Source organism: Fundulus heteroclitus, chromosome 16, assembly GCF_011125445.2.
Source record: "Fundulus heteroclitus isolate FHET01 chromosome 16, MU-UCD_Fhet_4.1, whole genome shotgun sequence".
Taxonomy (NCBI): Eukaryota; Metazoa; Chordata; class Actinopteri; order Cyprinodontiformes; family Fundulidae; genus Fundulus; species Fundulus heteroclitus.
In genome coordinates this window covers 2,567,675-2,579,800 of record NC_046376.1, presented here as the reverse complement: position 1 = coordinate 2,579,800, position 12,126 = coordinate 2,567,675, and the positions used below count along the sequence as shown (strand labels likewise).

Genomic DNA, 12,126 nt, shown 5'->3' with positions numbered 1-12,126 from the left:
GAGTTTGCAAAATAAGTAATCCGTGTGTTGGACCCCATATTGTCCAGCAGAGAGCCGTCAGACAGAGGCAGAGCTTTCACAACCCACACCATCGATTTCCACAGCAACAGGAACGAAGAGGCTTTAATGGATGGATTCATGCAAGGACTAAACAAGAGAATTAAAGATAAGATAGCTACAAATGACCTGCCTGTAACTCTAAAGGAGCTGGTAAGGATGGAAAGAAGGAGAGAGAGAGGTTTCAGGTCAGAGAGAGGTCTCTTAACCCCAAACAGCGTTTAATCCAAAAGTCTGAACATTAATCTGGTTCCTGCTTCTACTAACCGCCGTATTCTGGCTTTGGATGGACTCAGTGGCGTAGCCAGAAGTTGCTTTTCGGCCGGGCCAAGTAAAAAATGTGTGGGCTGAATAATTGTGGTTGAAAGTCAGTTTATTTGTGTGTTGCACATTTGTAAGTTCAGTATGGAGGAGATCCAGGCTGAGGAGAAGGAGAAAATACCTTCTCTGTTCCAGTGAATCCTTGAATCTACAGCAGAAAAAAAACAATCAGGACCATCATCACCTGTAAGATGATTTAGAGCCACAAACACAGCGGAGGAGCATCTGGATCATTTAAACTACGGCAGCCTGTCAGCGTCATTATTTCTGCCGTCGCTTCATCGATCCATACGCCCAGGAAACAGCAATAAGTTTTTTAATGAATGGAAAACTGTTATTTCCTCTTATTAAACGAAATGTTACAGTTAACAATTGAAAAATAAGGTAATTCAGTTGGCCGCCTGCTTCGAGTGCTTATTGGTTGTTACGCTGGGTCTTTACTCAGGATCCTGCTGCTTTCCTTTGATCTACTGCTGCTCTTCTAGATTGTTACATTTCATAACTTTTGTCGTCACCTTTCACAGCGACAGGTTTGTAATCAGCCTCCACCCTGACCAGGGGCGGTTCTAGACAGGGGCCAACAGGGGCCCATGCCCCTGTAGAAATGGTTCTGGCCCCTGTTATGGCCCCTGTACTAAAGACATGATAATAAATGCACTTCTCATAATTATTTGCAATGGCAAAGAAACCATAACTGATTGGTCACTTTGACCAATATTATTTTTTACCTATACATTTTTACTCTAAAAATAATTTAAAACTTAAGATGTTTCACGTTTAGCTTATGAGATGGGGGCAAAGTTTTAACTGCTAGATCAGGGGTCTTAAACCTGCAGTTCCAGAGCCACACATAGCTCACTTAATATTATTACATTATATTAATATATTATATTATTATTATATTTATTGTTTTTTAAAGTTTTTTGTTCTGTGCCCCTGTGAAAAAACACTGGCCCCACCTTGGCCTCTCTGGTAAATTTGGTCTAGAACCGCCACTGACCCTGACCAGACATTATTTCTCCCGTATTTACAGTTTCTCAACAAATGCAATGTTTTATGAAGCTGCTGTTTTCATGTTTGGGACAAGCATATTTAATTTTTTATCCTTTTTATTTCAGTTTATGATGATTTTAATTATCACTTGATTGGGTGGGCCCTGATGCAAAGTAGGAGGGCGTAGACCTCCCACTCTGGATGGTCCTCACAAGACAATCACCAAACTATTATGTTCACCGTTATCAACTCAGCACAGCGGGCAACCACTCTCACAGTTAAAGAAGCTCAATCCACATGTTAACTGCCGCATAGGGGATAAATGATGGCTGCGTATCCTCCTGCTTACATGAAGCTGCAACATATTCTTTGTCTGGACACGTTGTTGAAGAGAACTTTCCTGACCACCTGGGTTACAGGAATGTATCATGGCCTCAAGGAGGTATTCAACCACCGTAAATCCACGTCTCTACCCCCCCCACTGTGTCCAAACGACGGCTCCACCGATCTTCTTCCAGGAACAGCCCCAAGGCTAGACTTTATTCTCTCTGATGCAGAAGGAAGTATGTTGAGCATTTGTTAAAGGCTGCCATCATTCGTCCCTCATCTCACTCCCTGGAGCTGGGTTCTTCTTCGTTGGTAAGAAGGATGGATCACTGCGATCACTGTTTACAGAGGCTTAAAAACAAAATCACTTTTAAAAAATCATTCCCCGATTCCCCTGATGACGGGGACCATCCCAGTGTGTGTGTGTGTGTGTGTGTGTGTGTGGGGGGGGGGGGGGTGCTTGCTAGTTTATTGCTTGGGTGTGCGTTAGATTGTTGCAGCTCAGTTTCCATTGCCTGAGGGAACGCAATCCTTCTAAGGACGACTTCCTGCTAAGCCTCTGATTCGTTGCCTGCAGCTACAGATTTTCTGACTCTTGATGTGGGTAGGTGGGGGGGGGGGGGTTATCAAATAGACTTTATTTAAAGGTGGGTCAGCAGTTAACATCATCACATCAAGATCTCCTGCTCCCATAAGCCTCCAAGATGGGCTTCTGTTGCGGCTCCAGTGAGTAAATCTCTTCATCTTTTGTATAATTTATGCTTGATGTTATTTCTCAAAGAGCTCCATCAGTTTACACCCTGTTAGTGTGCAGACTTTTTTTATTTCACTGTGTTTTATTCTGGTATAAAATGTGTAGAATGTGTGTTTAGACTGCAGATAAAGTTTTATAATCTGATTTCTAAATTTAGCATATGTTTTTGTCTCTTAATGAATAAATTAAAGGGATGGTTGCATCTTGCAGCATTAGAAGCACTCTGATCAAACGATAAAAAACAATAAAATGATCTGCATCTTCATAACCGAAGAGAATAAACTCAAAAATAGGTGCAAATTATTTTCATCTGATGGACAGGGTGGGGTTCTTGTATTAACTGCACTCTAGATTAATGTAAAGCAGAAATAAAGCTAACGGTGTGTGTTGATCAGCAGTAATAATAGTTTGAGACGGAACCGCATTGATATTTGTCCAGAAGACGCAGATTAATGGCAAACGTAGCGCCATTAGCGGCTCTAAACAGGAGAGATACGATCAAACAGAGAAGCAGGGAGGGCATCTGTGGGATGGTGAGGAAGAAGAGGACACGTCAGATATTTTCCTTTTTGAGATCTGAAAGCAACAATTGCTCTTTGGAAGATTTGTGAGGCTCTACAGGCTTTTATTTATTACTAGCGGGACAGGAAGAAGGGCAGGCGTGCAGTTAATATCTCAGGCTGGGAATGGAACCGGGAACAACCATGATGAAGACTATAGCCTCTGCTGTTGCACCAGGTCCAACACTGAGCCATGTGCTGGTGAAGATTCTCAGTCATCCAGGTCATCATCATTCCAAAAAAGTAAAAAACAACAAACTTAAGAAAAAGGTCCAGTTGCTTTGTGTTTTATTTTGTTGGACTGAACCATGTGGCTCCCATGTCCAGAGACGCTCTCCATCCAATTTGACTAATTTTGAGGTATTTGCAGGAAAAGAAACATCAAAATAATTGAGTCTCTGTATGTGTGAAGCTGATACCACTGAAGACCTGCAGCTGTGACTGCAGTGACCGGTTTTAACGGTAGTTGGAGGCAGGAGCCGCTCCTCCAGCAGCTTAAACACAGATGCACCAGACCAGGGGTACCTTCTAGAGGAAGAAGTGGCGATAATTGCAAATAATACAGAGAGAAAACACACTGGACACCTACTGGCTTTAAGCTATCAGTGATCTGGGCAATGTTGTATAAAGTACTGAAATCTCGGAGTCAGGTAAAAGTATACCTCTCCAAAATATGACTTTGGTAAAAGTCGAAGTCACTGACTAAAATGTTACTTGAGTAAAAGTCTTAAAGTATCTGAAATGTCTTGTACTTAAGTATGAAAATTACTGTAAAAATAGATGTACTCAAGTAATGTAATAAAAAGTATAAGTAAAAAGTAAAACAAAGCAAATGCAGTTTGAATGACATTTTTTAGATGTTGGTAAACCTTGAAGTCAAATTTCCTTAAAATAATATAAACAACCAAGTGGAGGAGAAATTTAGACCAAGTTTAGACTGAAAAAACAACCTTTTTCTAAGCTTCCAGTTTTCCTTCTTCAAGTAAGGTCAATGCTATACACTTTAAAATTGTACACAACCGAGTGCAGGCAAAGGGGGTGTATACTAAGAACATGGCTAAGTGATAAAGTGATAGTTAACCTACAGGAAGTAGTAAACTTGCTAATAGATACACCTGTGGTTGCAGATATCATTTAGTTAAGAAAATTAGGACTCCCGGTTCTACTATTAGATGCTCTACCTATACCACAAGGTTAATTTAACCTGCTTTACTACTGAACCAGCTTCTTATCCTGTTGGTGGTGATCAGGGGCGATTCTAGGATCTGACCTGTAGGGGTGCTCAGCCCCAGTGTTGACTGTGATTCCTGGCATGAACAACAGGCTTTCCATTTTTAGTCCAGATGTAAGATTCTTAGAGTTGACAAATTTTTGAGCTAAAACTTGTCAAACAAGCTACAATATAGGCCCATCCAAAAGCATTGACAAACAGATTGAAATGTTTTCACTCGATAAAACCTTCTGCATTTGTAAAACCTGCATGATGGCAATAGTTAGACTAGCTATATTGATAAAAGTGAGGAATCATTTCCCTAAAGACACAAAAGTAGGGTTAGTGCACTGATGCACAAGGGTTGCTATTACTACATTTAGAGTAATTGTCTAATAGAAATTACACCTGCTATTTATGCCTGAACTGCCTCAAATGGTCGACAAAAATTGAAAGCAATAATAACAATGAAATATTGGTACAAGGGAAACCCTCACCTTTTCTTTTTCAGATGGCTGTGGCTAAGAATCTGAATTTTTAATAACCTGCAGTCTTTGCTTTTCCATCTTTCCAGCAGTCTTGAGAACTCCTGCCTGGCACAGAATATTTAGTTTTATAAAAGAGATTAGGTTTTTGTTGATAAAATGTGTTATACTTCTGAAATAACCGCTATTTTGAGATATTAACGTTGGTTACTTACATTTCTCAAGTTCAACAAATCAAAACTCTATCTCCTGCTTCTGTTCAGAACTGCCTTGCAGATAATATTTAGTTTCTTAACTGGGACTAGTTTCGTAGGCTAGCAGTGTCCCAGTATGATTCAAAACTGAACTCTCTCGCGCTCCAAGCACGCATGCACATACACGCACACACCTGCAATAGAAAACAGCCAATCAGGAAGAGGGAAGGCGGGATTTAAGGCAGCACAACCAATGAGAGTGGAATTAAAGGTTTGTGTCTAACTTGTCAATCAAAGAGCAGGCGCGTTAGTGATTGGCTGCATGGAGCACCAGGCCCCGCCTCCGCTGGCCCACAGCAGCGCTCCGGGCGAATCTGTGCATGTACGCACGTCTCTCTCTCTCTCTCTCTCTCTCTCTCTCTCTCTCTCTCTCTCTCTCTCTCTCTCGTAAAGAGTAACTAAACCCAACATTGAAAATGTATCGGAGTAAAAGTATGCAATTAAGTTCAGGAATATAGTGTAGTAAAATTAAAAGTTATCAAAAAAATGTATACTACATGAAAGTATAAAGTACTCCAAAATATACTTAAGTACAGTAGTGAAGTATTTTTACATTGTTACTATACAACACTGGATCTGGGCCTGTGTGTGAGCAGAAGGTATTAACAGGTGGAGGTGGTGAGCGATGCAGAGAGGTGGAGAAGCAGGTTTGCAGGTGTAGTCCACCATGCTTCACTAACAGACGGCTGAGGAGTTTCAGGATGACGTCACCAGACAGGCCGGGTCATGATAGTTTGTGATTTAGTGCTTTTGCCTGAAGCTAGCGGGGGTCTGGACGCCGTTACATCACCGCTGACTGATAACCTAACCTCTCATGTTTCTACAGAGGTTCCAGAGCTGCGGGTGGTGGTGATTGGAAGCATCGCAGCGAATAAGAGCGAAGTCATCCAACAGATCGTTGAGTCCCAGACGCCTGACGATCCCCATGAGACCAAGGTCAGCGTTGGCTGCTGTACGGCCAAAGCCAGCGGTTGCCCTGTGAACATTGAAGGATGTGACATGGTTCTGTTCGACCCGCCGGGTCTGTGTGACCCAAACTGCACTGAAGATGTGATGAAACAGATCCAGAGGTGCGTCACCAAATCCGCTCGCCACGTGTTCCTGTTCGTGCTGGAGATCGGCCGGTACACCAGGGGACAGAGAAAGATGGTGGAGAGCATCAAGTCCACCTTTGGCGAGGGCGTGACGGAGAACATGATCATCGTGTTCAAGGGGACGGTTCCGAAGCACGAGAGGCGGGACATAAGGGAGGCCGTCGCCGAGGAGAAAGACCTCCTCTCCTTTTTCGTGGACTGCAACGAGAGGTTCCTGGAGTTCTACGAAGACGAACCCAAACAGTTTGCAGTCAGGAAAATCAAGCTCCACATCGACGACATCATCAAGGAGAGTCAGGGAACGTGTTACAGCCATAAGATGATGATGACGGCCCAGAGCCCAGCGGAGGGGAACGAGAAGCTTTCACTGCCGGTAAAGATCTGTCTGCTGATGGGAATCTGGCTCGGAGCCGGAATCGGCTTCTTTCTGTTTGGGAAAGACTTCCTTGAAGCAGGAGGCGTGTTTGGAGGAGGACTGGGAGGCATAGCGGGAATGGTCAGCTCTGCCATGAGTAAACGCATAAAGGATCGTATATAACCATCTGCACCAACATGGCGCCCACCACACGGTCCTGGAAGAGACCTGCTGAGTCAGCGTTTGTAATAAGTTAAACCTGTTTCTGCAGCAGCATCCAGTTTGCTGTTATAATCCATGTTTATTATTTTATATTATCCATGTAACTTCCATATGCTGTAAATTCGCTTACGCGAACGCGTTTATATTTAGTAGAACTGATCACTGCAACGGTGTTTTCACAGGTCTGCCTAAAAAGTGGACCAGACATCTGCAGCTGATCCAGAACGCTGCTGCCTGCGTCCTCACTAAGACTAAGAACGTAGAGAACATGGACCCGGTTCTGAAGTCCTTCCACTAAGACTAAGAACGTAGAGAACATGGACCCGGTTCTGAAGTCCTTCCACTAAGACTAAGAACGTAGAGAACATGGACCCGGTTCTAAAGTCCTTCCACTAAGACTAAGAACGTAGAGAACATGGACCCGGTTCTGAAGTCCTCACTAAGACTAAGAACATAGAGAACATGGACCCGGTTCTGAAGTCCTTACTAAGACTAAGAACGTAGAGAACATGGACCCGGTTCTGAAGTCCTTCCACTAAGACTAAGAACGTAGAGAACATGGACCCGGTTCTAAAGTCCTTCCATGGCTCCCTGGATCTCAGAGAATAGACTTTAAAATACTTCTGTTAGTTTATAAATCCCTGAATGGCTTAGCACCTAAATAAATCACAGACTTGTTGCATCAACCCTCCACACCACTCAGGTCTTCTGGCTCCAGCCTGCTCTGCAGAACCAGAACCAGAACCACAACTAAACAAGGAGAAGCAGCATTTAGTTCCTGCTCCACTTATCTGGAACAAACTTCCAGAAAATTGTGAAGGTGCGGAAAGCCTGAGTTCCTTTAAATCAAGATTAAAAACACATTTGTTTAGGATTGCCTTCAACTGTTCTAGTTAACTGAATCACCACTTTTTTGTTCTAATTTCTATCTACATTTTATTCCTACTTGCTTTATTCTGTTTTAATTTGCTATATTTTAGTCATGTAAAGCACTTTGCATTGTCCCTGTACTGAATTATGCTATATAAATAAATTTGCCTTTGCCTTTAAGCTTCATGCTTTTCTTTTCTTTCTAAATCAGAAGAGTCGATTTATTTAGAGCATGTCAGCAGCAAACAATGAACATTTAATAATTTTACTTAAATGTGATGTAAAACTTTACCAAATGTGTTTTAAAAGGTACTTCTCCATATCAGAGCATGATATTTATTGCATGGACACACCTGTAAGGTTCCTTCTGTGCCTTTCTAACGAGGACCAGAGGCAGCAGAGGTTCTGTTGGGTTCTCCTGACATGATCTCAGATCTTCTCTGGAACTCTGGACCTGACAGGACTCCACCCAGCAGAGTCTTACCTGGACGCCTCCACCCAGGCAGCGCTGTTAAAACCTCGGTTTGAGTCGTGGTTCTGTTGGGAGCATTTGGATCAGTGGGTCAGCAGAACCCTGGACGGTTCTGTCTGCTTTGTGAAACAGTCAGAACCACATTAAAGGAATTTCAGCTTTACATCATTGTCGTTTTTCATCTTCATTTACTTAGAGCGTCACTAAAATCCTCATATTAATAATTGCTTAATAAAATCACCCATAAAGCTTCCCGTAGGATTAATGTAACTGAAGCACTTTTAGATTTTACTGTTTTGAGCTGATATTTTAATGAAATGTCGTATTGTGCAACGTGCTGATAAACACCTCCCTTTCATCCTGATGAGACACGTTTCCACATCATGACTGTCTGTTATTCCAGATAGAGACGCCGATCAGACAGTTTTTCCTCACCGTCACACATTTCTGACATGAGTGGACACGTCTGACATGGCGACTCCAATTTTGACCAATTTTCCAAGGCATAAAACAAAAATGTTGACAGAGCAGTAAATTCAGCATGCCATGATTTTTAGGTGTTTGGCCCACATGCAGAAGACAGTCGGGAGACAATAAGCAGTTAAAGATGTTTATTAGGCTAAATAAATGCTCACAAAGTCAAAGTTGGAAGCACTGCGGGAGGAAAAAAGGAGACAGATTAACTCGGGTTTATGCTACTGTAGCCTAGCTTACCGCCAAATTTGGAGAACTTATCCAGGGAGGATGAGTGGAAGTACGGACTCTGCGGTTCTCTACCTCTGATGGAATAAGGTGACTGAGCGACAGGTGAGCTGGCAGGTGGAACACAGGCGGGGAGCAGCTGAAGGAACCAGCGTGAATCCAGGGAAGGAACTCTTGTTCGGCTTGGTAATGCCAAGTGGGCTTGAGGGGAACGTCAGAGCAGAATCTGAGCGGCAGGGATTTAGGAACCAGTCTTCAGCGCACGGAGACACGACGGGTGAGTAATCCAAAGCACGAATGAACTATGAGAAACGGGAGGACATAGTTGGGACAGTGGCCACTAAGTGTACCACAACGGTTTAACACTCCGGCGTCCTTCAGCTGACTGAGCGCTCCTTTTAAAGCTCCACCAGAGCTGCCAAGACAAGCTGCAGGTGCGGGCCACGCCCACCTGTCGACTACAGTCACCTGTGGAGGAGAGTTAGTAGAGAACAGGCCGTGCCGAATCCTCACACAGCAGAAACTAAGGGAAATTACAAAACTTTCCATATTTTGTATTAAGGCATGAGACCATAACAGTTATCTTTATCCTAGATTTTACGCATTTAATCAACAAAAGAAAAGCTGAATCTTGTGTAATTGACCGGCCAATCGCCAATCAGAGCCAACCAAGAGAAAATTGGCCGATTCCAAACACTTGCTTTTGGATTGGTGCATCTAAGATCAAATCAGTTGGGTCAAAATTAAATGGACAGTGAAATTAGCACCAAACAGCCAGAGAAATCCTGACAGCACGTTGTATGACTGAAATGAGTGGAACCTTTATCAAGAATCTTTGCTGTCAGGTTACATATAAGACGCAGAAACAACAAGACAATGCTTCCAGACTTTTGTCATGAAATCGGTTGATTACTCTAACCAACAACACTTTCTGAGAAGCTTACAGCGTACAAATAGTCCTTAGCGTCTAAACGCCTCGTCTCCGAGTCAAAAGGTCAGATAGCAGTCCCTTTACGGATCAGCGATTGTTGTGCATTTGTATTCTTGACCCTTTAAAGTCAGTAATGTCCCAAAGACAACCCAGGTAGGAGCAGCAGAGGAGGAGGTGAGGATCCTGGGATCTGCAAAAGCCAACAAGTAGGACTAGAATCAGAGTCAGCATAAATCACTAAGTTTGTGACAGATACAAGCAATGTGGCTTTGGTCATCTATTTTCTGTAGAAATATATTTACACACGTTTTTACAAGGAGGAACACAATGTTGCATCGTCACAACAGACATGATTGCAATGCTTTGGATTCCTGGAAACAAGCTGACAACTAACAGCCTAATGCTAAGATGCTGTAGAGAAAGCAGAAAGTCCTGCGGTGGAGGCTGTTAGCAGCGATCGATCTGTCAGCCTGAGAGTAGGAGCCTCCTCTGGGGCCTGCAGAGAGCTTTCAGAGGCAGGAAACCTGAGCCTCACTGTGCTGGATGAGGTCCAACCTCCCCGGAAGTCAGCAAAACCTCCTTTGGTCATCGGTCAGAGCACGCAGACTGTGGCTTGAGTAGTTATCTGGCAATCAGTAGGCTGTGGGTTTGATTCCAGCTTCTCCTTGCCACATGTTGATGTGCCCCTGGGCAAGGCTCAACCCCAAGTTGCCTACCGAGCAGCAAGAAGGTTCTGGGTTCGAGTCCAACTCTGGGTCTTTCTGCATGAAGTTTACATGTTCTACCTGTGGATGCGTGGGTTCTCTCCGGGTACTCCGGCTTCCTCCAACAGTCCAAAAACATGAATGTTAGGTTAATTGGCCTCTCTAAATTCTCCTTAGGTGTGAGAATGGTTGTTTGTCTCTGTGTTGCCCTGCGATAAACAGGCGACCCCATGAGGGATTAAGCGAGTAAGCGGATGGATGGATGGATGGATGGGTGCGTGGGTGGGTGAGTGTGTCAGTGAGAGCGATTGGGTGAATTTGGCTGCAGTGTACAGTGCTTTGGTATCCAGTCAGTATGACTGGAAAGTATGTAAGTTCATTCCATTTACCAGATGACGCCCCTCTGGTTAATTTATGTTTCTGTTGGGCTCTGGCTAATGATGACTGTGATGCATTATTGAGCTTTGATTTCCTGCGGAGCAGATTCAGATGGTCCGGCCTCCATACGAGCCTCTCTGTGGTCTTCAGGTGCCGCTGTCTTTTCCTCTTGTTTTTAGTCTTGTGCTGCTTTGCTTTAGTTCATGTTTTTTGGGTTCCTTACCTGATCTCCTTGAATGGCGTACCGCGAGCGAGCTACTTTTAGAAACATAACGTCACGATGACGTCACATCACGTGGTACGCAGTAGGGCAAGCTTGCATAGTCCGCCGCTGTTTCGCTGTAAAAGAGACGTGCGTTAGCCTAGGTTTTACTCGGTAAACGACTGCTTTTTCCAAATCTAAGACCATGGTTTTTAAACATTGTTGCTATGGAACTTGCAACAGCGACTCGAGGTACGCTGATCGGCCGCATATGAAGGATGTTTTCTTCAAGACTGCCAAGGAGAAATGTGTGCGCTGGGACCGGGGCGGTCGGCCTACACAACAGTTCAACCCGGAAAAAGTTACCAAATTCAAGTACATATGTAGCAAGCATTTTGTCGGAGGAAAGGGCACAACCGAAGAACATCCTGACCCAATTCCAGCGACATCAAGTCAAGGTAAGAGTATTTTGGTGGCCGACATGTTAATAAAGTAGCGCCTGCTACCATGACAGCATATAGGCTATCATGGTAGCAGGCGCTAACATGATAGCCTGCTACCAGGATAGCTTACTCAAAAACATTTCAAATAAGACAAACATTAAACATATACCCATTCCTGGACGGTGATTGCAAACAAAAAAACGGCCGGCGCTGCCATGATCGCCGCGCAGGAAAAAAACAAAGCTTACCGTTCGATCAACTCGACTCGTTTTCCTTTTTTTTTTTAAGCCCTCGACACTCAAGCCATCGTTTGAGCTGAAGGTTGGTGTGTTCTTCGACAGTGCGACCAGTAATCCGTGCGCCTGGAACATCGTCTTGGGAAAGTTTAACGGCTGTAAAGTCGGTCATATCGCTGGTTCTGTTGCGCGTGTAATAGCTGGTTGCTACGGGCGTTCTCTACCTGTATGTCCTACCTAAGCGGCAAAAGGGGCGTTGCCTCTCTAAATTCTCCTTAGGTGTGAGAATGGTTGTCTGCTTTGTTTTGAGTTTTATTCAGCAGCATGTTGGGTTTTGTGCTAAGTGAGTTTTTAGCTAAACAATGCTGGGTGCTTGGTCTTTAATAGGTTTGCTTTCAACGAGTCGTGGAGTACCACCAGGCTGAGTGTTTGAGCCACATCTCTTTACTTTGTTAGCGACCATTTAACTTTCAGACATTGTTGTTCTGGTGGCGCTGCTTTCATCCTCCCTTTGTTCCCTTCAGTCAGTCTTGACACAAACGCAGGGCTCAAACTG

The 12,126-nt window shown here is 43.8% G+C and overlaps 1 protein-coding gene across 1 annotated transcript; it reads left to right on the top strand.

Annotated features, from left to right (window-relative positions):
• Positions 1-2,313: 2,313 nt before the first annotated feature.
• LOC110367345 (GTPase IMAP family member 7) lies at positions 2,314-6,845 on the top strand. Its single transcript, XM_021312939.2, has 2 exons — positions 2,314-2,424; positions 5,788-6,845. The coding sequence occupies exons 1-2, from the start codon at positions 2,403-2,405 to the stop codon at positions 6,591-6,593; spliced, it is 828 nt and encodes a 275-aa protein (XP_021168614.2). The 5' UTR covers positions 2,314-2,402; the 3' UTR covers positions 6,594-6,845.
• The last annotated feature ends 5,281 nt before the right edge of the window (positions 6,846-12,126 follow it).